Source organism: Impatiens glandulifera, chromosome 1, assembly GCF_907164915.1.
Source record: "Impatiens glandulifera chromosome 1, dImpGla2.1, whole genome shotgun sequence".
NCBI lineage: Eukaryota > Viridiplantae > Streptophyta > Magnoliopsida > Ericales > Balsaminaceae > Impatiens > Impatiens glandulifera.
Window position 1 is genome coordinate 60,804,436 of NC_061862.1, and position 27,083 is coordinate 60,831,518.

The window sequence follows — 27,083 nt, forward strand, 5'->3', positions numbered from 1 at the left end:
CTATATGTATTTTTTATTTTATTTTTAATGAAATGTATGTGTATCTAAAAATATTTTTAATATTATAATAGGCTTTACATCCCAACTGATTAATTGATTCAAAGTAAAAAAAAAAAAAAAGAGTAGGAAATCATAATTGTTCTGTCCAATTTTATCATATCTATATCATCACTAATTATAAAGTTATCTCAAGTTGTAATTGCTTATCAAAATAATTAATGGTCCAAGAAAAAGAAAAAGAAAATCATTCCTGCATAATGAAAGTTTAAATACATCAGGTCTTAAAAAATAATTAATGTGAATCACCGCATACACTAGCTATTTGCAATGTATTATTGTATAATTACATTTTTAATTGTAAATGTTGTAAATATTGCTAAAAAAATAGTAACGAAATTAATGTTACAAACGTAAATGTTACTTTTTAACATTTTTTTTTCTGTATAGGCGGCCTCCAAATTTGATTGTCTTATTTGCACGAAAACAAATTTTTATTTTTTATTTCACTTATCTGTTATACAAAATAATAATCTAATTTAGTTGATTAAATGTTATAATAACACTTAAGTTACTGCAACAACTGTCTAGCTTACCTCACTCTAGGTCAGTCCTACCCTACAAATCAATCAAATGGCTATTATATTATTTAAAAATGGATAACTAAAGAAGGAAAATACATTAATAAATTAATTAAGACATGTGCCCAACTAGTTGAGGTCGGCTCAAAATGTTGACAATTCATAAAAATCACATGAACATAATTTCATGATAAATAGTACCATAATATATAAGAGGCTTGCAATCAAATTAAGCATGATAATTAACATAATTCTAATTGTGAAAATGAATTCATACAATAAGTGTTTTCATGAAGGAGTACAGATGTACAATAATTTTTTGGCATCCCTCTCAATCCAATATTACGTACATTATCTTTATCTCGTAATTCTTAATACATCTTTATCACATAATACTTCTTTTTTTCAAACTCCAAGACAATTTATACTCGTTATTCCTACGTAAAGACAACATCCTAATTTTCTCTTTTATAAAGAAAATTAAAAAAACCTCAAGCTCATTCAAAGCAATGGTGTGTAGATTATCATTTCTTTATTATATATTTAACACAAAACACACCAAACTCATGATCAAGACATGAAGGTACAATTCACATTGAAAATTCTACAATTTAATATTATATATATATATTTTTAAATCAAAGAAACTAGCACAATATTATATATAAATATAAAATAAATTTCAAAAAATATATATTTAACATAATTCCAAAATCATTAAAATGTAACTTAATTATAATTTATTTATAACTCCATACAAAAATTATAAACTTGTCAAAAATAATTTATCTCACATCAAGCTTACTATATTATATATATAAATAATTGTTACGTCTCTTGTAAATCTCTTTTAGGGGCGTTAATTATAGAAAGGTAAATTAAATATTAATTAGATTCTCATAGAATAAATACATGACTGTAAGTATAATAAAAATAAATTAATGCCATATTTATAATTTGCTTTAAATAATAACGAGAAACTTAACGTCGTTAAAGAAACCCAGCCAGCCTATGACGCGCCAAGACGGTGGTCAACTCTGACCATTGATTCTATCTAACCCACGATTCAAAGTTATTATAATTAATTAATAATTAGTTAAAAAAGACAAAGGTTAATATTTATCATTGTCGGTCCCCCAATTAAACATTAGAAATTTAGAAGGGTAAAACCGTAAAATGTAATATGAACTCAATGAAGTGGGAGACATTTTTGGAAAACAAATATTTTATTTTGGATCCCATTCCCATTCCATTATATAAATAAATAGAGGGTTACCATAATCCCATCATAATCATTCATCCATTATTATCAAACTAGCTCTCTCTAGAATTAATTTGTAATTAGGGTTTAGAGATGGCAGGCGGTTCACCATGTGCTTCATGCAAGCTTTTAAGAAGAAGATGCGCTAAAGACTGCAGCTTTGCTCCTTACTTCCCTTCTGATGATCCTCATAAGTTCGCCATTGTTCATAAAGTATTCGGAGCCAGCAACATAAACAAGATGTTACAGGTTCGTATTAAGACATTTTAAGTGAGAATCGAATCATGAATCACGGGTTTTATTTATTTTTTTATTATTTTTGTATTGCATGGGCGTAGGAGATTCGATATGATCAAAGGGCAGATGCAGTGAGCAGTTTGGTATTCGAAGCAAATGCTCGAATGAGAGATCCAGTTTATGGATGTGTAGGGGCAATATCTTACTTGCAGAATCAAGTCTCTCAGTTACAAATGCAGCTTGCAGTTGCTCAGGCCGAGATATTATGCATCCAGATGCACCAAAACACCGCAGGTCATCCTGTTCTCGGCGGTGGCGGCGGCGGCGGCGGCGGTCAGATGATGATGAGCATGGACTTTCCTATAAGTGAAATTGATCAGTATCAAACGGCATCATCTTCGTCGTCATCTGAAGTTCTATTAGGAAGTAGCAACAGTACTCTTACTAGCAGTGAAAGCTATCACCATCAGCAGCAGCAGCAGCAACAGCTTTCCCATTATAATTACATAGCAGGAGGATTTACTAATTCCTCTAGCAGCAATAATATTAGTAATAATAATAATAATAATAATGGGATTCAGGGTTCGATGAAAAGAGAATCTCTGTGGATATAGGGTTTGAAGATGGATAGATGAAGTCTCCAACTTTGATTCATTAACTTCTCAACCCTAGCTGATACTGCTTCACTCTTACTTAATCTCACATGCAATGGTTGACTTCAAATCCTATCCTATCCTATCTTTTTTCTTTATTGTTATTGTTATAAATAGTTGACAATGTTGTTTAATATTGATGATTAATTTTATTTATAATATATAATGGGTTGGAATATATACAGCCAAACTTATTGACACATGCATATCAAATTCAAAAAGTGAGGTTGTGTTGACTAATTAGATTGAATGAGACTGTTTCTCATATATATATATATTATGCTCTATATATTGTGCAATTGTTTCAAATATTTGGGGACTTTTGTGGGCACGTTTCAATGGAATCCCAAACTCTCTATTGAAAAACAACATGAAATGAACAAGAGATCAATGGTAGTTGACAGATTCTTCAACTTTTAAATAAAATAATGTTAGGTTTTATTCAGTGAGACTCCATCCTAGTTGTATTTTTTTTTATTTTCCATTCTGTTTACTCCGAAATTAGTTTTATCAAAGGAGACGGGAAATCTATCTAAAAGTGAACCGAAATAAGATCTCATATTAATATATTGATACACTGATTTACCATAGCCAATAGGAATCCTTATTGGTGAGTAATGGCCAAGAGTCACTTTCATGATAAAGGCCTCATTCAACCAAACAATTGAGAATCTCGTAGCCTCCAAACTTTAATATAAAGTTTTGGAGACTATGCTAATTTCATGGTTTATGCATTTTAATATATATATATATATATATATATATATATATATTATGAAATAATACAAATTTGTAAATATTAAAATTCTAAAGATGCAATATATAAATACATAGTTTATGCAATTTTCAAATGACTCTACAGATGAACTAATGTGAGTTCCATAATAATGAGTGAAGAATGAGAGAAAGCCAATCTAATCAATGAAGCGGTATCGAAAGAATCTCTACTCAAAATTCTGAGCGGCGGTGAAATTTGTTTTTGTCCAAAAGTGGGTAAACAACGCCGAAAAAAATTCTGTCAAATGATAATTGTGCTTATACAAATATGGTCAAAATAGCGAGAAGTTGTATAAATTATTATAGGATAGTGGTAAAAGGGTCTTTAGTTGAAACATGAATTCCAAAAACTCTTTATTAAAAAAATAAAAAATAACTTCAGATCCGATAATATCATCTCTTTTGCTGCAAAGAAGGAGACGGACTCGGACTCGATAAATGATCACAAACACAATTTGATGATATATGTAGTATACGAACCCACCAAAAATTAATAGTATTATTCAAACTATGAAAATTCTCGTGTGATGCACACGGATAAAAATATAAATAAAAAAATTTAATAAAAAAATTATAATAAAATGTATTCAATGTTTAAAATTCTTAATAAATTATGAATAATATATTAAAATAAAAATAAAACACTCTCATTTCATATTTAATTCACTTCGGTAAAACAATCCATCTTCTCACCTATCTCATTACATATTTTTTTTCAATGAACATCTCGTCTCATGACCTTACACTTTTACTTTGTCTGTCAAATATTTGATTTATATTTTTGAATATTTAGTATTGTGACCTCACACTTTGGTCAATCAAATATTTGATTTATATTTTTTTAACCACTTTCAATTGTTATCGGCCTATTATTCATCGACAAATCTCAATCAAATTTGGTTAAAGGTTTGTACTTGTTTTGGTAGGTTACAATTTCAAATATACATAACTGTTTTAAGTTTATGGGCAGGTTACTCCACAATCCGACTCAAATATTTATTTATTCTCACATATACAAATTAACTATAACTCTCGAGTCAGCAATCCGAACACTTTAAAAATTAAGCATCATTATATATATATATATATATATATATATATATATATATATATATATATATATATATATATATATATATATATATATATTAGTTAGTTAAAAAGTTGAATTTATATTGTTAGAAATGTAATGGGCTCATCAAATTTGGTATTGAATATAAAATATAAAGTCTTATTAGCCTAGTTGGTTAAAAATTGTACTTATTTTGTTATGTTGCAAGTTCGAAACATAACTATAGCATTTTTAATTTTATTTTGAACCGTTTTAAGTTTATGGGCAGGTCAAACCACAATCTGACCCAAATATTCATTTACCCTCACATATATATCCAAATTAATTGCAACTCTCGACCCTACCATCCGAACAATTTAAAAATTAAGCATCATTATATATATATATATATATATATATATATATATATATATATATATATATATATATATATATATATATATATATATATATATATATATATATATATATATATATATATATTACAAAAATTCGAGACGACAAACCTGGTTTAACTAAATAAAATATTGTGCCGAATAAAATACAACAACTCAAATCTAAATGTTGAAAAGATAAATGAGACAACATTCAAGTTAGAAAATTTATGTAGAAAGGCAGAAAAGATGTTAATTTTCTACTTGAGTTTTTTATTATTAAAAGAGAAAAGAGAAGAATGATATTGAAATAGTCAAATTTTCTTTTAATTTGTATTTAATTCTTAAAAATATATATATTGAATTTAGTCTTGTTGATAAATTGTCAATTGAAGGCCAACCACCGGCTGCAAAGTCCATCTTTGAAAGGATTGAAACCCAAAACCCAAGATTACCATTTTTCTAAATCAAGACTTTCTGTGACAATGAAATCTGTGGACATCTATAGACGGAAAGAAATTAAGATTACTTTATAAGTATCCTTATTCTTGTAATAATAAGATATATAATTAATTTAGTCACATTTTAAAGCAAATGAAAAATTATATTTTCTCCTAAATGAGGATGCATTTTATCGAATGTGTCACGTTAAGTAATAAATCTTCCAAACTTAATGTGGCATTGAGAAAGATCATCACGTAAAGGGAGTTCTTTTGAATAAGTGGTATATATGATCCTATAATCCTGATCCCGTAATATATGATTTAATAATAAATAAAAATAGTATTTTAACGTTTCGATTGGCCTAGAGACTAACGACAAGTTTCTCTGTTTGACTCTCCTGATTTTAAAACTAGCTACATTTATCATGCATCTCTCTAAAATACTCGATCCCGATTTCTTTGAAAAGAGATGTGGAAATTAAAATTTTCATCAAAAATCTCATTTTTTGGTTGGGAAACTATTAATGGAAGAGTCTTGACATCAAACAAACCGAAAAAGAAAGGATTTCATCTCGCTAGCTGATGCAATATTTGTTTGAAGAGTGAAGAATTCATTGATCACATTCTTCTACATTGTGACCTTATCAAGAGCATGTGGGCTCTTCTGCAGAACCTTCTTCAATTTCAATGGGATACACTATCAAAAGTTGCTGATTTCTTGGTCAAATGGATTGAATTGTGTTCTAACGACAAAATTGCAGATGACTAGAAACCAATCTCTCTCGTCATGTGATGGACAATATGGAAAGAAAGAAATTAAAGAATTTTCGAAGAGAAAAATTATGGATACAAGCGTCTCAAAAGATTTATGTGATATGCGTTCGCCTCAATCTGAAAAAGAGGAGCTTGTACGAGATACAAATTTTTTATCTTATTGACATTTAATATTCTTATGCAGTTTTCTTATTTATTGTTTTGTTTTTAGTTCCTTTTTGTAACGTTTGAACGCATATTGCGTTCTTTTTAATAAAAGTTAATTTTTTTAAAAAAATATATAAATAAAATAGCATTTCAACAAAATAAAACAGATAATAATCTTATGTTCTTGGTTGGGAATGGGGAAAATGGATATTTTTCAATGTTCATAACTCAAAGAGTTAGAACACTCAAAGTAAGAAGAGTACATACATTATTGTCGACTGATTTCACCTCTCATTAACAAACAACTTGAGCACCAAAATAAAATACAATAAATAAAACAAAACAAAACGGATCTGTTCTTGTGTTAGGATGCTAGGAGGCATAGTTTCATGCGCTAATGTTCTCAATTTCCGATTTCTTGTCTATTCTCTTGAGAATCCCAGATATGACCTGTATATGTTTCAATAAGGTTCACTTTAGCTTCAAACCAAAAGCAAGAAAAAATAAGACAGTGGTGGAGGGGGAATTTAAACAAAATACCTTTCCAGGTCCTAATTCATAGCTCTTCTTGAGGCCTCTGTCAAAGAGTGTCTTAACAGTTTTCTCCCAAAGGACAGGGGATGTGACCTGCATTTTTTAGATTGTGTTACATATATTATAAAAAGTTGAGTTGAATGATTATTCCCAAAGAAATTGCTCACCTGACGAGCCAATATCTTCTTAATTGTCTCTGGATCCGAATGTGGTTGGGCATCCACATTCGATATAACGGGTATTCTGGGGATTCTTATTTCTGTCGCTGACAATGCCACTTCCAATCTTGACACAGCTGGTTGCATAAAACTTGTGTGGAAAGCCCCAGCTACAGCTAGACGCACCTGAAAAATATCAATATCTATCAGTAAGCCTATATTTGGATGATTGAAGGTGGAACTTGAATTAAAAATCAATTTTTATGTTAGGAGAAACCATTGAATTATAGTTCTCAAGTGATTTATTTGATTTTTCTTCTATTTTAACTGCCTTTAAGAATCTTACCTCCTGTTTTAAGCTAATGAACAAATAGTTTAAATAGCAGCCCTTCAATTATGTGGGAATATACTGGCATTGAAATTGCATCGAAGTAAATTAATACACATTTTAATTTTAATTCTAATTCCTTTTTGTTAAGTACTTTAACAAAGAAGGAATTAGACCCAGTTCCAATTCAGATTTAACCAAACTTAGCATAATGGTTCCAAAAGTTGTAATTTTTTTTAAGGAAATAAATCAAATGTGATGCCGCTTCTTAACGAAATAAATGGACTTAACAAACGCTTTTGAACAAAAGGTTATTTCTACTTCAAAGTCAACAGCAACACAAACAGATCAAGGCAATAAAATTTGATAAAAGAACTAACCGTCATTCGGGCCTTGAACGATTTTGCCTTTGCTTCTACTGCTTCCACTCCTTTAACTCCTCCAGAAACAGCATAATTACCCTATATAGAGAAACGGAATAATTCTTCAGAATTAATTCAGATCAACAAAGGCCTTAACTATAAGGTTATATGAGAATGGAGGAAAAGAATCCTCACTGGGCAAAGGAAATTTGCAATCTGGACTTTATTAGCTTCATCAACATCTTCGTTTGCTGCATCACAAAGCTGCTGGACCTTATCTGAATCCAATCCTATGATACTGACCATGGCACTTTTTGCAGCATCAGAAGCTTCCTAAGAGAAGAGCAAGAAGGAATTGAAACAATGAATTATTTGGAGAATTTACAAAATCATGTCAAAGGTCAGGACTTGGCTAGAAGAATATGTTTTACCTGCATTGCTTCACCTCGTAGCTTGACTAGCTTTAGCCCATCCTCAAAGCTAATACAGAAATAGAAAACAGGAACATGTTTTTAAGGAATTAACAGAGAAACGTTTCTTCGGTTATCATTCTACAAGGAAATTGGTATTTACCTGAAAGCTCCGGCAAATGCTAGGGCGGTATACTCTCCTAAGCTTAACCCACAAGTGACATCAACAGAATCAATTATTTGTTGACCACCATCGCGAACTCTGAGCAGCTCTACAGCGGCTAGGCTGGTGACGTAAATAGCTGGCTGTAAAATGAATGAATTGCTAGTGTAAGAATGTACAATCTTTTTAAAATGGTCTAAAAAAAGAGAATCTTTTAAAAATGGAAAACAGAAAACATCTTTGTAAAAGCCTTGATCATCCATAGGAATGTTCATCTTCGGCGCAAGAGCGCTCGATCTAGAGGGATATTTTGATCATTTTTCACAAAACCACATCCACTCATCAAAATACTCCAATACTTCACTAAACAAAATAATCGATTGACCTATTTTGTTATCAAATTTTATGATCCGGAAAAATCTACATTTCCTATGTTTGGAAAAGATCACAATGATCAGTATGGTCTCGATCAGGATCTAGAAAATAATCTTTATATGAAGCCAAAATTTACACAATAATATGTGAAATCATCCAAAAAAAATTATACTAAATGGAACCAAAAAACACATTATAATCTGGAATATGATAAGAAATTTAATTTGGATCATAACCTATAAAAAATTCTCATGCCAAACAAGACAAAAAAAAAATCACTTTCAATTTTAACTTTGAATATTTTTCAACATGATTGTGACGGAGATTGCTACAAAATACCAGTTTCCAAATAGGCTTATTATCAAACAACCTCTAAGATATTCAACTTAGACAAACCATGTTAATGTTAATGGAAGAAACATATGTGCAATACCCTAATCATTTTAGTAGAGATTAAGAACAAGAAAGGCGAGAGATTGTGCAGCTTTTATTTTCAATATTGCAACCATATTTGTTTTGACTTTTTATAGTTAAATTGGCTATAATACAACAACAACAACAAAAAATCATTTTCTTCTTCATTTTCCCCTTTATTTTGTAAGTGTCATTGGCTTTTCATTTATTAAAAACTTCAGTCTTTAGTAAAAAAACAATTGGGTCCCCAAAAGCCATTTTATCGACCTCACTAATAGACTAATAGGGTAAATCTAAAGTTGCATATCCAATACATTGACATAGTGTGCACTTAACAAGTGGATTATATCAAGAAACTGAAAAGGAGTGAGTAGAAAGAAAAAAAAAGAAAATGAAATCTAAGATGAGTAATTTAGATACCTGGCTTAATACAGTTGAATCCAACTTTTCTTTAGGTCCATTAAGGCACGCATCCAAAAGGTCAAACCTTCATTCAACAACAGAGCAGCAAATCGTCTACTTTAGCAAACTTTCAAAACCAAAATTGTTTTAATCACCAAGAAAAAAATGATGGAGCTACCCTAGGATATCATTAGCTTTCTTGTATAACTCTGCTGCAGCAGGTACATTTTGAGCTTCCCGACCCATTCCAACAGCTTGAGCACCCTAGCACCCATCATAAAATTGTCAATGAAATCTTCACTATTTATGACCCTTGCATATGACTTATTAACCTTCATGCAGTTTAGAGTTTTTGTAAATTCTTTAGGCTTAAACAACGCAAATTAACATGTAAACAGATACCTTCCTGTTTCACAAAAACAAATTACTACTGGAACTTGACTGCTCTTAATTATTAGTGCAGTAACTCAAATGAAATCACTTCACTTCTTGCACAATAAGTTGCAGCAATTCTCCAGAAGAACGTGTAAATTCAACTGCTTAATTAGAGGAAATTTTCAGCTAGATTTTCACTACCCCAAAGTATTAGTAGTCAAGTTAGAACATTCTTAAACTCTCCCACAAAAAGCAGGTCTCTCATAAATTCACAAACATGGGCCAGTTAAACTCATTACAGGACATCACAACCACTTCAGGACAGTAAGAAGGTCATGAAAAAAGACTGTGTATACCTGGCCCGGGAAGAGAAACGCTGATGTCGCCTTGTAATCGGAGAAAACCGCGTCATCAACAGCAGTGCGAGATCCAACCGAGACGTTCATGACAACCCTACATTTCTCCCAATTCTTGGTGCCGAATCGTCGAATTCCATGATTGGAGCCGGGGAAACAGAGAGAGCTCGAATTCCGAAAGGAGTGGGACGCGCCGGTACTAACCTTCTGCAGAGAGATTGAAGAAAGAGCAAGCGAAGCCATTGTAGAATGAGAACTTGATATGGGGGGAGAGAAAAGAGATAGAGTGTCGATGATCAAGATAGAGAGGGACAAGAGCTTCTTTGTTGGGTTCTTCGAGCTGAACGGAGTTTACAAAGCTTTCTAAGATACAGAGTAAACAAGGCAAGAGACTGTCTTAAAAAGATTGTATCTTGAAAAACATATATTTTTTTTATTTTTTTTTAGATTTAAGGCCTTGTTCTCGAAAATTTTGACGAAATAACCTTCATAATAGCCTTATTACCAAAAATAACATAGGTAAAATAATTTTTACAAATGTAGCTTTTTGTCATGGGTAAAAGACCATTTTATCCCTCAAATAAAAAATAGGGTTATTTCCCGTTTCTTTTCTCTCCCTCTTCTCATTTTAGTTTCTCTGGCCGACCCATTGGTATTCCCTTTCTCTCATTTCAGTTTCTCCCCTTGACGATCTAAGCGAGAAACGAAAGAAGTTGATCGATCAACTCCTCGAGGTAACGCCGGAACGCCTTCATCATCTCAAGTGAGTTATGCCCGTTTTCTATCGTTTTTCTTGCATGAATGCTGGAAAAAAAGAATGATTTAGTGTTTTAGCGTTTGATTTAGGTTTTATTATGCATCTGTCGCAGCAGGCGAATATGCATATGTCGTCTGCGACAGATGCATTTTCGCCTGCGACAGATACATTTTCCGTCTGCGACCCTTTGGTTACTTGGTCGTTTGTACAAACAACGTTAGTTTGCTTTCTGACATTGTGATTTACTTATCAGATAACTCAGCACAAGTGGGCATGACCCTTTATGCAGTCTGTTGATGTTGAAGGTCTTGGGTTGGATGACTATTATGAGGTAAGGTACTTTTTTTTCTTTTCTGGTTTACATTTCTATTGATTTTAATGTTGGAAAGTATGTATAGATTATTGACAGACATATGGACTTCAGTACTATAAAGAATCAAATAGAGGCCAAAGATGGAACTGGTTATAAGAATGTCCCGTGACATTTTTGCTGATATGAGGCTAATGTTTTTCTTCTATGTTAAACATGTATTTAATATTGAAAATGATTTACAAAATAAATACATTTTTACAATTATTTAGAACATTCAAATTAAGTATCTTACAATAAATGATACATGGTGATGATTTAAATAATGATGAGAATGATTAAATCTTAGTACCCAGCTCCAATTGATTGTTTTCAAATAACACTAATTTATGTAAAAAACATTAATAATATAAATATTTTAATTAATGATTATTAGATTGGACAGTAAATTATTAATTATCAATATCATTACATGTCTAATTGAATTAAATGAAACTTAATTTCCCCAACACATATCAAGAACATCATTTCTAGTAATCTGATTTTAATAGAAATGGTTATGACAAAAAAAAAAAACTGTAACAACAAACACCACCTCTCAGTGATGAAAATAAAACCCTTCTAATTCACAAAAATACCAATCAATCAAAATCTCATTCTTTGGATTCAAAATTAGAATTGTTCCACTTTTACCTAGCATTTAAATCAAACTCACCCCTTCATCACGCCAATCATTTTGCCCATTATCAGTCTCCTCGTCGTTCAAAAAATCCTCTGAAGGTTCTCTTTGATCATCTCTTTGTGCATTCACTTCCCCCACCCATTGTTATTATTACCCATTTAATTCGGGCTCTTTCCATCCTCAACGCCCATTCTGTATGTCCTAAAAGCATTCAAACGTACAGGCTAGTGAAATGATGCTCATTAATGGATTATAGACATCAAAATAACACATGTATAGACCAGTAAGCAAAACATAAAAGGGAGATTGAGAGATACATATCGCAAGCGTCGCAGACAAATAATGCATCTATCGTAGGCAAATATGCATCTGTCGCAGACAAAAATGCATTTGTCGAAGGCCAAAATGCATTTGTCGCAGGCAAATATGCATTTGTCGCAGGCAAATATGCATTTGTCGCAGACGACAGATGCATATTCGTCTGCGACGCCTGCGACGGATGCATAATAAACCCTAAATTATTCAGCCACCCCTTAAAACCCTAAACCAAACGCTAAAACCCTAAATTATTCTTGCATTTCAGCATGAATGGAAAGAAAACGACGGAAAAACGGGCATAACTCACCTAAAACGATGAAGGCGTTCTTGCGTTGACTCGGGGAGTTGATCGATCGGCTCCCTTCGTTTCGTTGCTTCACTTGGATCGTCGAGGGGAGAAACTGTAATGAGAGAAAGAGAATACCAAAGGTTCGGGGGAGAAACTAAAATGAGAGAAATAGAATATCAAAGGGTCGGGGGAGAAAGTGAAATTAGGAGAGGGAAAGAAAAGAATTAGGAAATAACCAATTTTTTATTTAAGGGGTAAAAGGGTCTTTTACCCATGGCAAAAGGTTACATTTGCAAAAATTATCCTACCTATGTTATTTTGGTAATAAGGCTATTATGAAAGTTATTTCGTCAAATTTCCCTTGTTCTCTTTTGGTTTTTAAAAAAATTCTTCTAAAATCAATTTTTCAATTAATCACTTCTCAATAATTACATCACTCATTTCATTAACTAAAATACTAAAATACCCTTTATTTTAAATTATTGCTTTTTATTTTATTCACATATATATATATATATCAATACCCTTTAAGTCTTTTTACCAAAAATAATCATCACTTCCTCAAAATCATCACCAATCATTATTTTTTTCCCTCTCTAGATTTTTTCAAAAACCCAATACGAACAAGGCCCAAATGGGAAATTTGACGAAATAACCCTCTTAATGGTTCAGATTCAAAAATTGACTCACGCTTGATAAACCTTGTAAAAATGACACTTTTGACTTGTAAAATGTTTGTCTTGCCCCTGAGACTGTCCTTACCGCATGGGACACTTATTTTTAAGAAAACATTCCTACTCACGACTTTCTCTCTCCAATTCATGACTCTACTCTCCAACTTTCATGACTTTCCAACATCGTTCAACATCAGTTCAACTTCGTTCAATATCAGTTCAACATCATCATTGCTCAACTTTCATTATCGTCCGTTCGTCTCGTCGTTCCTATATTCAGGTGGGTTTAGAGTTTATGTGTAATGTTCTTACTATTCTGGCGTTTATGTGTAATACTTCAATGTATGTGTATATTGATGAAAAATCCTTAGGTTTTAGGGTTCATGTGTGTATATTCTAATGTTGCTTATTCAATGTTTCTCACTCACGCGTATTATGTATCCTAAAAGCTACATAAACCCTAAACCTAAGGATTATCCATCAATATATGCATACATTGAAGTATTACACATAAACACCAGAATAATAAGAACATTACACATAAACTATAAACTCACATGAATATAGGATCAACGAGACGGACGGACGATAATGAGAGTTGAGCGATGATGATGTTGAACGAAGTTGAACTGATGCTGAACGAAGTTGGAGTGTCGTGGAAGTTAGAGAGAGAAAGTCGTGAGTTTGAACGCTTTTTAAAAAATGAGTGTCTCAAATTAACTTTATATATTATGAAATACGCGTATTACATAATGTGTGTATAATGTAATACGTGTATTATGAAATACGCATATTACAATATACGTGTATTATATAATACACGTATATTGTATTATGCGCTTATAAGCGATAAGGGGCAGTCTCGGGGGGCAAGACGGACATTTCGCGGGCCGAAAGTGTCATTTTTACAAGGTTTATCAAGCATGGATTATTTTTCGAAGTTGACCCATTATCAGGGTTATTTTGTCAAATTTCACTTCCAAATTGGGGCTTCTTGTCACTAATTTGAATTTTTTGAGTTAAAATTATAAAAAAAATTGAGATTTTGTCTTTCAAACACCATTAATTTATATACGTGATATTTATAAATAAATAAAATATTTATCTCACTAATTTAACTACTACTCCTAATTTTCTAAAATTTGATATTCAAAATTAATGGTGTTCATCGATTCGATTTTGAATTATTCGAGTTCCTCAATTCGGATTTTTCAAATTTTTATTATTTTTAAGCAAATTCGAAAACCGAATCGAATATTAAAATTTAAAGTCAGTTATTCGAATTCGGTCGAATATTTAATTCAAACCAAATATTGAACACACATACAAAATTATACTTTTTATTATAATAATTACACTTGTACATTTTATATCTTCACTATAAACAAATTTGATGAATTATAGTCTTATAGATTTGAAAGGCTAATGACTTATCTAATTTAATATATAATAAAATCTATATAATTATTTAATTATATATAATAATATATATAATTTACATAAATAATAAAAAATGAATTTGATTTTCGGTTTGATTTTGAGAAACCCCAATTCGAAAATTAAACCGAAAATTGTATTTGAATTCGAATTAGTTTATAATTCGATTCGAAAACCGAAAATAAAATTTGAAAACTATATTTGAATTCAAATTAGTTTAAAATTTAAATCAAAAATAGAAAATAACATTCGAATTTAGTCGGATATTCGATTCAGACAAAATATTTAACACTCTTATTTAAAATACTCAATTCGTTAAAATTCGTTAGTTAAATTAGTAACATAATATTTTATTTATTTATAAATGTCACGTAAATAATAAGTTAACAACGTTTGAAACTATTAATATAAAACCTAATCTGACCCACTAACCCTAATTTTGAATACCATTTTTTATTTTCATAATATGGTTTGTAAATAAGGAATGGTTCCGAAATAAGTCAAACTATGATTTCAGGACAATTGTAACAGGGTGCCTAACTGTAGCTATTAAGTGAAAAGAGAATCTTCCAAAATCAATGAAAAAAAAAACAGTAAAAGGAGAATAGAAATTGTACACCAGCCAAAAAGAATACCAAGTTTTGAACAACAAATATGGTAAAAGTTCCTGAGAATCAATGTTTATTAAGAGAAACAATGAATAAAAACTGTCAGCTAGCCAAAAATAAAAAGAAAACCAAATTATTCATCCTTTGATACTAAGTTCAAATGATAAAAAATTTCAAAAAAAAAAAAGTTCAAATGATAAACGGGTTTTACTTATAACTGTGATTTTAATGCCCGCAATGTTTGGACTTTTAATTCACATATCCGAAGAAACTCGGACAGAACAGTATGATGACCATTAACTATTCTTCTCGCAACCTCAACATGATTCCACAGCTTCAATGCCCCTGAGATTTGATCGCCTAGATCCACATCACCCATCATCAAAGAGATATTCGTTTCAAGAACTTTCAAGACCTTACCAGGTCCTCCGTTCTGATCTTTTGTATCTATAGAGGAAACTATTACTTCAACATTTTCGTCTTCTGGCTTTCCAATTTCTTCTCTTAGCCATTCGGCAACCTTTTCAATAGACCTGGTCAGAGACTCAATTGAATCTCTAATACCCTGAGAAAAATTAGCATTGTTATTAGACTGTTCTGAAGGCCCCACTACTTTCTTCTTCTTCTTTCCAGATGGAAAGGAGGTTCGAACACAGGCTTGTATTATTAGACTGTGCCAGGCGAGTGGTTCGGTAACCAATTGTATCAATGTGGGAAGATTAGAGCCTGGAGATGAAATCACGGATCCTAGAGAGCTGATTTCATCAACGATATACTTTTCTATCAGAGAGTTGACCATGCTCCATATATCTTGCCTCGACTCGTTTGAGTTTAGATTCCAGGCATTCATGAGTACAGCAAAGTTAACCCAGTCAATCAGGTCCGACCTTAAAGCCTGTCAAAACAATGGACCCTTTTAAGATGGAAAAATGGAACAAGGTAAATTAAATAGTCTTGAGAGAAGGAAGTCCAGACATTATGTAGAGCAAACGTTCAGCAAAAAAAATAATAATAGTATCAATTTTTTTTCATGTTCTATGGACTAAGAAATCTATGTGTTATGTTGGCAGGAAATAGCAATGATCTAGTTACAAAATCTGACTCGATTCAAAAATTAATCAGATGATGATCAAGAAGAAAAATAAGTTTATACCAAAAATACACTTTAATTTGGATCAGGATCTTTTAGATCAGTTCGTATACTAAATGAAGCAACAAAGGTCGCAATATAATAATTGTGATTTAAAAAGTAATCTGATCTGATCCGGAAAAAATCTTATAACAATAAAAAAAATTCATATTTTAACACGATTTTCCAATGAAATCGTGATTGTGACATAATATTAGTTTCCAAATAGGCTAAATAAAGTAATTTCCTAATAATATGTTAAGCATATAAGTCGAACAATACACGCCTTTTCTTGAAATAAAAGTATACCTTTCTTCAAACAAATAAAAGGACAAAAGTTCATTTGGTGAACTTGAATTATTAAAGGAGCATTTTGTGCTCATTTTGCTTCCTATAGTGGTAAAAATGACTTCCTTGGTTCTAGTTAACTCCGTGAAATTCTTATTCATCTTTACACAATTCTTGTACCTCCTTAATCTTAATTCTTAGCTAAAATATTTTGATCTTCCTAAAAAGTATATCAAGACATTAACGGAGTTATGCAGAAAATGATGACAGGAAGTAATTGGAGTCATTTTTAAACTTTCAGGAAGCAAAACAAGCCTGTAATAAATTGAAGAAGCAAAACAAGGTTTATTGCAAGTTCAGTAAGAAAATGAGCTTTTCTCAAAGAAAATTATGTATATGACTCAGATTTTCTCTTTTATCTGTAGTACTTGTCTGCCATTTTAATAAGAATTGAGGAAGTATATCACTTTAACAAACATATGGAAATGCAGGAAGCAGTTAAGAACAAGGCTAACAAACGAGATTGAGGATTCATACCTCTAAAGGCTTCTTGCCACTTGAAACTTCAACAACCAGCTCTATAGCATCCTGAAAATGGAACCCTAAGAACTTTGTGTATCGGTCAAGTAAAGCCTTCAACTCTGATGGGGTTCTAGTATCAACAATAGAACCATTGGCCTCTATATTCTCTTTAATTGATGATGATGCACAGCGAATAGAAAGATAAATCATCCTTGGAAGTAGAGATCTCTTCTCTAAGGTTTTTTGCATATTTACTTGAGCTTGATTTATCTGGTGCTGCTTCAATGTGAAACAACAAATAAGTATTTCAATGTTTTCTTACCATAATGGGTAGTTCAAAGTCAACTATAAATATAACCCTTTGCAATATTATAAAGAGAGGTTTTAAGAAAGCTCACATCACAAGCTAAGGCCTTGTTTGATGAAGAGTTAGTTTCATCAAATCAAATCATCAAGTAAAATGTTACTTTATTTCTTATAACATTTTATCAAAGTAAATACAATGATATTTGTGGAAATAGTCAACCTAGTAGTGGTAACTATCCACATGTATTTAGGGTATAAATGCCACTTGATACATATTTGACCATTAAGAAAATATGTGGTTTTAACCCCCCTAAAAAATCTCCATAAAAGCCCACATTGTATCAAAGTGGTGTTATTGTTCAGCGCAAAAAGCTCAAACTATCACGCTTCAGCATCAATCATGTCAATTCGGTGGATGTCACTTTACTGATCTTACACAATTATACAAAATCTCAACATCAACCCTTTGTTTGGCGATTGTCCTCAAAGACACTCTTATTTTTAGTAGTATTAAGATCTTCTGTATCTCCTTGTTCAGACTGGAATTTACCGCCTAGATTGAGTGAGGAAATAGTTAAACTAGTTTGTGTGTAAGGTAGTAGATTAGTGGGCTCCTATCATGTAGAGTGATAACTACTCTATACATATTTGATCATTTAAGAAAATCTGAGGACTTTAATCCATCTCAAAATCTGAGGACTTTAATCCATCTCAAAATCTGACAATATTTTAGTCATTTAACCCAAATACTCTACTTTTTAATCAAACAATAATTTTTTCAAAAATTGGATTATTTATAATAATAAAAAATAAACTATATCAGACAAGCTCAAGTTAATCATACAGCGTGGCATTCGGCCTGGTAGTGGTCCATGGGCCTGGCATGAGCACATGGCCCGTCAACGGCGCAGTCATTGTGTCTATGGACTGTGTGGGGGTCAATAAAAGTTAATGTTGGTCCAGCCTGGCACGAATACTAAATTACTAATGGGCAGTGTCGTGCCAGCGCAAATAATCATGGAAAGTAGTTTTATCTTTGAAAAAAAGACTAAGTCAATGGAGATAACCCTTTCCTGGTTATTCTCATCCAGTAAAAATCACAATGCACTAGAAATGGTACCCATATTTATCTAGAAAGCTCTTAAACATATTTGTCTATACCATTTCTTTATGAAAAAAAACTAGACTGATTTTCAAGGTAAGATGGGTAAGATGTCCTTTACCATGTTTTCCTTCGGACAATGGGACACTCCTTGAAATGGTCCTGCAATCAGGGCATACATGTCTCATTCGTCAGATGAGAAGAAAATATATAGATCATGAAATTCTACAATTTAGTATAAAATGGAGTATGAGACTCTAATTTATGAAACTTTAGCCATAATCAAAATAAAATAAAATAAATACAGCAAGTTCTATCATGAAAGAGGTTCACAAATTCTGCATTTATTTGTAATAGTCTGAAGTTATTCCAGGAACAGAAGTATTGACCAGGTTCAGTTATGCTTGTTTTCTTTCTCATCTACAAAAATATAAAATCTGGAACCTTGCCCTCCCTCAACTCATTTTAGCAGAAGTTAAAAAAAATTATAAGAAAAATACAAATTCTGAAGATTGCATAGTGTGGAGATGTTTCTCTAGCCCAATACACCCCATGGGAAATTGGGGCCGTTTGGAAGCAACCTACCTATTCTACTCCAGAGTAATGCAAAAAGTTACAGAAGTGACTTGGAAGAAGAAAAGTCATATAATGTAGCTTCTCTTCCCCCTTCCTTTATAGAGTGGAAAGTCTGAACTTAGTATCAGCATAAATAAACAGAAACTAGTTAATTTAGCCATCTCAAGACTAAAAAAACGTAACATGATTCTTACGCCATATCACAATATACATATATAAAAATGTTTAAGTTATGATAACAGACATAGTGTGAGATTACATTAAAAAAAAACATAGTGTGAGATAATTGATATGCAAACCTAGAAGATAATTTTTGTCAAAAGTTGGGGTCCACCAGGGTCGTGACTGGAGATCCTCGTTGAAGGTCAAAGTTTTGCTCCCGATCTCATTTGAAAGTTCAAGGAAGTCAATGCCAAATTTCAAGTTTTCCAGTATGCGCTGGATCCAAAAAAACATGAATATAGATGACCTTTAGAATTTCACAATCTAGAAGAAAAAAATAACAAAGTACATTCAGATTTATTTTGAAAAATACCTCCTCTTCTTCAACATTATCTGAATGTTGTTTTAGCTGAAGAATAAGTGCTTCAATCTTTGCTGATAAATACTGGCTAGAGCCTTGCAGCCTTTCTTTAAATTGAATGAACTCAATCACCTGAAATGTATTTGTGATGTGATAGTTAAGAGGAAATGGTACTGTATTGAATTGTGTTTGTACATAATTGTTCTTCCATATACATGTAACTAACTCTAAACTATTTATGGAATGATAATAATTAAGAAAATCAAATCAAAATCAAGCAATTACTTGTATCTCTCAATCACATATTCCATATTTACATTTGCTTTACAATTCCCTCAAGTTGAGTAGAACATGCACTTGGAATATGATTACAAGATTCTTAATGAGTAGAACCCTTGCACTTGGAATGAGTACATGCACTTGTTACATAATCTGGAGGCTGAGTAGAACCCTTGCACTTGGCTGAGTAGAAATCTTAACAAACATAGTATGACAACGCATTATGTGTAATCATATTTACTTACTATGTTTGCAAGCTTACCAAATCAAGCCTAGATCACGGTTTGATCTCATCTGATCCACATCCAGATGAGATATCTAACAGAGAAAGTGTTTCTAAATGGTTAACTTACATACTACAAATGTACTTGCCATGTACAAGTCCCAAAGTATACAATAGATAAAAACTTGTTAGATGTAGATACAAATATATTCTTCATTTTACCTAGTGATAGAATGTTCCATGAAACCAACAAGATAAAGGTGATGAAAGAAAAGGCTTAAAATAATCTCACATACTTTGGAATAATTCCGATGTCGATATGCAAGAAATGTAAGGTCTGCAGATTCTCTGAAATGGTCATCCATGAATTTCAAATAATTGCTCAAAAGATCATTTAGATCTATCCAAAGAGGAGAAAGCAACATTTGTGGCAAGATGTGGTGAGAAACTGTTTCTAGCAAGATATTCTTCACATCCAAAGACTTGTACCTGCAAATGTCAAAAAGGATAGTTTTCTATTATATCTGGCTCAAAATTAAAGCAACCATAGGTCAATCCAAATGCAAAAGGAGCTGTTTTTTAGAGCTGTTGGTCCTGTAAAGCAACCTGCCACAGTTTCCACTCTAATCATATTAGTTTTGCAGGGGAGGAGGGGGCACCAGTTTAGGAATTTCAAATCTGATATGGAATTTTTCTCTCAAATGCATAAAAAATATAACACATTAGAGCATTATTAAATGAGCCACAAGTAATAGATCTTTCTTACCATTGATAAGCTAATGGCAGGACACCCCAGTGAGAATAAAGATGCAACAGCATAATTTTGTATTGCCACACAAACCTGCAAGCGATCAGTCAAAACATTATCTTCAGAGACTACTATTAACACAGCATAATGAAACTAGAGATGAAAGCATAGAATTTGATGACCTAATGCACAAGGACCAATAATCCAATATCTTTAATAGCATAGGAATCTACAACTGAAAAACGAAACAGATGACTACTGGCATCTAAACTCTAGAGAATACAAAGTACAATATCACATCTTAACAAGTCGCAGCTAAATTTAATGAACAAGAGTTAGTAAAACATATGTACACATCTCAAGAACCATAAAACAATAGACATTCAGAAATATTATGTGAATAGTAACAAACCAAGGAAATAGAAGAAAGAACTTAAAATGAAAACAACAAACCAAGACAAACACTTTTCTACTGCTTTCTGCAAATCTCCCATGAGACTAGACATTTAACTTTATCATTCTCACTGGCTTACTCAGTTTGACATATTGAATTTATCACTCATCCTAAAAAGGGAAGAGGTGGACGGTAAACAGGACACCAGATTAATGTTGAAGAAAGTAAAGACAGACAGAAGACATACACTTTCCTCTTGACTTCTGAATTCAGAATATAAAACAAAATTAACATGCTTGATGTGTTGACAATTACTAAAACCAATTACGTACCCACAACTAGAAGTAATAGAACAAAACAACCAAAAGAATCTAACCTGCGAACACTTAAACCAAACTCTAAGATCATAGTTGCTTCCACCAGATAGCCAAAATTCTTTGTGCGCCAAAACAACTATAGAGATAGAAAAGATTAATCATCAACATATTTCATGAAAGAATGCATGTACGTTCAGACCCATGAGATGCATTAAGGTAATATTTATTGCAAATAGCCCAACCAAGCACAGTATTGACCTAAACTAGGTCATATATAGAACTTAACAATGGAGTCTGTGTGGGAAGGTGATGCATTTTTCAGATCAAACTCGGAACTGGTCAATTCCTACATCTTTAATTCCTACAGTTAAAAACCTCCCATACCCACATGCAGGATGTATAATTACAGTTAAAAGAGTTCTTTGTACTTCTGTCCTCATTTTAACCAATGTCTTAGAAGGGAATAAAAGTTATGTTGTACCCTTCAGCTTGTTTTCTTAAAAGAAGGAACAGAAACTGACAAAACATGTAAATCTAGAAAACAAGGATTAATTTGGATAAAATTTAAACGAGCATATACTTTAGAGGCGTGTGAAATATTAATCTGCAATAAAAGATCTTAAACTAACAAAACAAAAAAGGAGAATATAGGTTTTAAGTAAATTCTAACAGAGCTCAATTAGCTGCAATCATTTCTAACAAGCCGGATTTTTCATAGGTCACTCTGATCTAACTTAATACATACAATTTCAATAATTATCAAAGAATTGGCATCTAGGACATGAGAGAGTGATACATTTCTCTTAATGATATTAAAGCATAAGAAGCTGAAACTCAACTATTTCTTTTTGGCAGCCAAATCACGGAAAAGAAAAGAAAAAAAGAAGATATGGACGCATCAAGCAAAACCAATCAAATACAACCAGAGTCACATTGTGTACCTGAACTAAAATATTAGAGACCAAAGTCAGAAGCTCTTCGCCAGGCATATTTTCTTGCGGATCCAATTCCTTGGAGAGTGGAAGGTTCTTATAGTACAATTCCACCATTTGTAAAGCAAGAAGCTCAAGATCTTGAACCAGATAACAAGAGTCAATATTCACAAAATGAACCCAAAAAAGTACCGTGTAGATAATCTAATATTTACTAAAGACAGTGCAAGGGCGTAGGATTCACTAGGTAAAGAACATACTAATGCCTTATTCATGATGACACCTTAACAGTGTACCAAGTTTTTAGGTCAACTAAAGCTGTCTTTAAGTCAGGCGAGTCACTGGGCAGATATATATATATATATAGAGAGAGAGAGAGAGAGAGAGAGAAAGATGTTTCAAGAGAAAGGATTTACGAACATATTTGGAAACAATCAATATTATAGCATGTTTAACTAATACATTAAACTTCTATTGTCAAATGGTATTACTTAGACATGGGAAAAACTACAAAATCATTTGCAATAAAACAACAATATATGCTCAAATATATTTTCAGAGGGAATTAAAAAGATACCCAAAGAGTAGGTGATAACAAATTGTAAAAATTTTACTCAAATCCATGCAATGAAAATTAAGACATTTCATGAATCTACCATTCAAAAAATTAGAGCATATTAAAAGACGAGACAAACCATCTGTCGGGAGATTAAAGAAACTGCCAACAAGTTCTTGTATCTTGAAAACTGTGATTGATCGACCAAGCACCTCTTTTGGCACAGCAACTATAGGTTCCATATTCTCTGTCAACGTCTTCACAAATTCTGCCTTCTTGCCAGGAGACAGCATTTGAACAAATGGCTCCACATCAGAAGTACAACTGGCCAAGTGTCCAAACCTTTTTTTAAAGACGTTTTGAACAGTTAAATATGTTAGGATCACTTGTGTTTTCATAATAAATAAATCAGTTAATAAAGTAACCAGCATACAGATGTTAATCATGGACAAAGTTGAAAACAGAGGTCATTAAAAGCATACATTTAATAAAGTAAACAACTTTTAGCCAAACAAAAAACTATTTTCTCCTTTCCTAAAAAATCATTTTGCTACAGCGTCATTAATGTACAAGGTCAAGCTCCTCAAAAATCAAATTTAGTAAGATGAAAAAATGTTATATAAATAAACTGAAAATACAATATTAAAATAAAAGTGGTTTCATTTAATGAGAAAAATCAACGAATACGTAAGTAAATGCACCTCAAGAAATATTCCATTATAGTCTCTATTAATTTGTCATCATTTTCTTTTCCAAACAAGGACTTCCTCCTTTCAATCTCAATAAGAGCGAGGCGCGGACCTCTTATAGAACCTTCGTTTGCTTCTTCAAGTAACTTTTGCACCAAGACTGTTGCAGTTGATATGCGAGAATCAAACTAGACATGTAGAAGATCACAGTTCAATGTTATAGATGTGTAAGTTATGGCAATATCACTGAATAAAATAAACGAAGCAAGATCCAGATCATACACTTTCTTCAGTCAAATGTGAAAAATTGCTGTCTAAATATTTTCTAGGATAACGCAAATCACTGATGGGGACATTGGACCAGCAACTTCCATCCTCCAGCAAACAGCCTAGGTAATCCAGGAAACACTCCCAATCATCAGGGCTGCCAATGGAGAAAAAAAAGACAATAATGATAATATATTTAGAGATGCACATATATATCATAAAAACAACCAAGGGAACACATAGGGGATATTTTAGATGGCCAAGATTTCAAAACTAAGCCTCCTGTTTGAGAATGAAGGTCATGAATATCCCTAACCATTAGAGAGAGTTCTAGAAACACTAGAGCTATTCCACTTGATAAAATTATAACAATGAATCAAATTGAATATGCATAAACCATGATGTTAAATTAAAATAGAGAAAAGAGCAAAAAATTCTGCATGTCAAACTTGACCTGCTCTTTCTGCTCTCTCGTGTGCCAGAAAGGTAGGAAGGCCATCTACCTTTATTCAGATACTCATGGGAGATAAAAGAGAAGCATTCAGTACATCAAAGGAAACTGCTACAAAAAAGAAACAGACGACTTCCATCGCTTCATATGCATACCATAACTCAAGGATTTTTTGAAATACATCGACTGCAGCAGCATAATCCCCAGCTCGAGCAAGAACCCTACCCTGTGCACTTGAAATAAAAGAATAAAGAAGCTGAAGGAAAGCAGCAGAGAAGAATCATCTAAATGGAAAACAAATGGTGGAAACTCTAGATAGAGTATAGAAAATCTTCAATAGTAATAAGTGTTTATTTTTTGGGGAAAATTTGTATTAAGAATATACACCTCCTTGCAATGCCCAATAGGAGCCCAACATAAAGGAAATTTCAGTTTTATCCTACTCAGAATATGTTTACTCTCCAAAATCAGCAGAAAATAACAACATAATTTTCCATAAGGCAATTGGTCAAATAAATTACACAAACAACATAACTATGCACAGAGTGTTTACTTCTATGACATGAAAAATATATTTCCTACATGCAAAATAAACAAGGTAATAAGTTTAAGTTATATTGGAAATGGATTAGATGTATCCATGAACAACCAAAATGGAAAAGAAGAATTGATAAACAACTGAAAAAAGAAAAACAGGATAAGACAGTTCAAACAAATTGAGCAATCATGGAGAAAATGTTCAAAGAAGGATATCTAAATGGAAAATCAACAGAAAATACCTTTACACGCAATCTGTCGACTTCAATCATAATAAGTGATCCTAAGTTCCCACAAAGAACTTCCAATGCATCCTTGAATTTAGATTGTTGCTCCAAGAGAGAAATGTACACAGTAAGAGCTGCAAGAGAACTGAGTTATGCAATTGGTAGGTCATACAAAACACATGCATTCTTGGTCCGAATTCCAACAAACGTAAAGTTCACCTTCTGGCTCATGTAAGCTATGAGAAGTGATATGCTTCTTAAGTAAGCCTTCAGCCAAAAGCAACAACTTACCATCCCCTTTGCCACATAAGACCTATGAGGACCCATGAAAAATCAAAACAAGATAAGGTCCCAGGAAAAAAGAGACATCAAACAAAATATCTGCTTTAATGTTTGTCACTAACGAAAAAGAACAGCAAAGCGCATGAAAGAAGAAGAATGGAACAGAAAAAGAAAACAAGATGAGTTTGGACCTGTAACTGGATGCTGCAAACTGCCCATAGCAAGAACCTTTCTTCACCCACAATTTTGTACATTTTAATAGCTATCTGGCACAAAGCGCATTTTCGGATATGGTTAGTCTAAAACCTTAACCATAAACATTTGGAAAAAAAGTACCCTCAAGCAAAATAAAACTATCACAATTTGACATTGTTGACCTGTTGCTGCTTTACAAACGAGTATTCCCGGACATAACAGTTGAAAAGTCCCATCATCAATTCAAGATTATTTGGGAACTTCGTACAAGCAAACTCATAACAGCTGGTAGCCTTGTCCACTGACAATTAAAATCATCACAAAAAAAAAAAATCAATCTTCATTATGTATATGAAGCATAAAGATGATATGCATTTTCACAAATACACACAGTGATCAAGCCGTTGGAAAACAATCTGCAATGTGCTGAGAGTCAGATCATCAATTAAGACAGAGGTGTTTGCATGTAACAGCTCCTTGGCATTTAAGCATATAGATAAAGCTTCCTCACTTTTACCCATCCTCTCCAAAATAAGAGCCTTAAGAGCCTGCATGGAATGCCATATTAAAAATATATGTTAAAGTAAATCAGCAATCCATCAATTATAAAAATGAAAGCTGACCAAGCACTACAGAAATTTGCAGACATTCATCACAGATCTGTCCATTTAAAGATAAGAAAAGCTATGCTACATGTGATGTAGTACTGGGCTAAGTAGGAATAGTAGGTAGTAGCAGTTTAGGTTTCAGTTAGTAGTTAGTGCTAGAATTGTTAATAAAGAATTAGGAAAGGGTCAGTATAAAAGAACCCAAAGCTTGAAATCACCCAGCAGCTTCATAGTACAATTTTTGAAGCACATTGTTTGTTTAAACATAAAGCTAGTAAATTTGATGAGAAAGACAAGTAAATAAGTAGAGCTACATGTGGAGCCAACTTTCTATTGGGGAGAGAAATGACAAACAGTTCACTTGCATAACAGATCTTTGTGCAATTCATACATGCCGAAAAACATGAAAGAGTATCATAATCAACCATAACGTATACTCACGAGGGCGTATGGAGTATTTGGATGTTTGGAGAGAAGAGAAGTAGAGAGCTTCAGAGCATTCTTGAATTGGCGAGAGTCGATGGCGTCCCATATAGGCCGAACACGACGCTCAGGTATGCCGCCGGGCAACCCGAATTTGGACGCCATTACAGCAGAGCTAGTTTTGATAGCAGCGGAAATTTAGGGTAGAATAATATAAAGGGAGAATTGAGAGGAGGAAGGG

The 27,083-nt window shown here is 32.4% G+C and overlaps 3 protein-coding genes across 5 annotated transcripts; 1 reads left to right on the forward strand and 2 right to left on the reverse strand.

The window, feature by feature from the left end:
• Positions 1-1,932: 1,932 nt before the first annotated feature.
• LOC124929476 (LOB domain-containing protein 12-like) lies at positions 1,933-2,690 on the forward strand. The gene is made up of 2 exons (XM_047469850.1): positions 1,933-2,088; positions 2,178-2,690. The coding sequence occupies exons 1-2, from the start codon at positions 1,933-1,935 to the stop codon at positions 2,688-2,690; spliced, it is 669 nt and encodes a 222-aa protein (XP_047325806.1).
• A 3,821-nt stretch (positions 2,691-6,511) lies between these two features.
• On the reverse strand, positions 6,512-10,571 carry LOC124921085 (malonyl CoA-acyl carrier protein transacylase). The gene is made up of 10 exons (XM_047461694.1): positions 10,194-10,571; positions 9,641-9,726; positions 9,481-9,547; positions 8,272-8,414; positions 8,130-8,178; positions 7,894-8,031; positions 7,717-7,797; positions 7,018-7,194; positions 6,857-6,943; positions 6,512-6,766 (listed from the first exon to the last, which is right to left on the reverse strand). Exons 1-10 carry the CDS (start codon positions 10,434-10,436, stop codon positions 6,704-6,706), a joined length of 1,134 nt encoding a protein of 377 aa, XP_047317650.1. The 5' UTR covers positions 10,437-10,571; the 3' UTR covers positions 6,512-6,703.
• A 4,700-nt stretch (positions 10,572-15,271) lies between these two features.
• LOC124916181 (N-terminal acetyltransferase B complex auxiliary subunit NAA25-like) lies at positions 15,272-27,051 on the reverse strand. 3 transcript variants are annotated; one of them, XM_047456920.1, is made up of 19 exons: positions 26,861-27,051; positions 26,203-26,359; positions 25,994-26,112; positions 25,808-25,882; positions 25,554-25,647; positions 25,350-25,468; positions 24,726-24,796; positions 24,135-24,276; positions 23,865-24,040; positions 23,303-23,505; positions 22,617-22,747; positions 21,735-21,811; positions 20,983-21,057; positions 20,513-20,705; positions 19,727-19,846; positions 19,491-19,629; positions 18,737-18,777; positions 17,223-17,483; positions 15,272-16,163 (listed from the first exon to the last, which is right to left on the reverse strand). In XM_047456920.1, the coding sequence occupies exons 1-19, from the start codon at positions 27,005-27,007 to the stop codon at positions 15,480-15,482; spliced, it is 3,024 nt and encodes a 1,007-aa protein (XP_047312876.1). In that variant the 5' UTR covers positions 27,008-27,051; the 3' UTR covers positions 15,272-15,479. The 3 variants fall into 3 exon arrangements, with proteins under 3 accessions (XP_047312876.1, XP_047312869.1, XP_047312883.1); XM_047456913.1 differs by having other exon boundaries at positions 17,223-17,486; XM_047456927.1 differs by lacking the exons at positions 26,203-26,359; positions 26,861-27,051 and having other exon boundaries at positions 17,223-17,486; positions 25,808-25,878.
• Between the last annotated feature and the right edge of the window lie 32 nt (positions 27,052-27,083).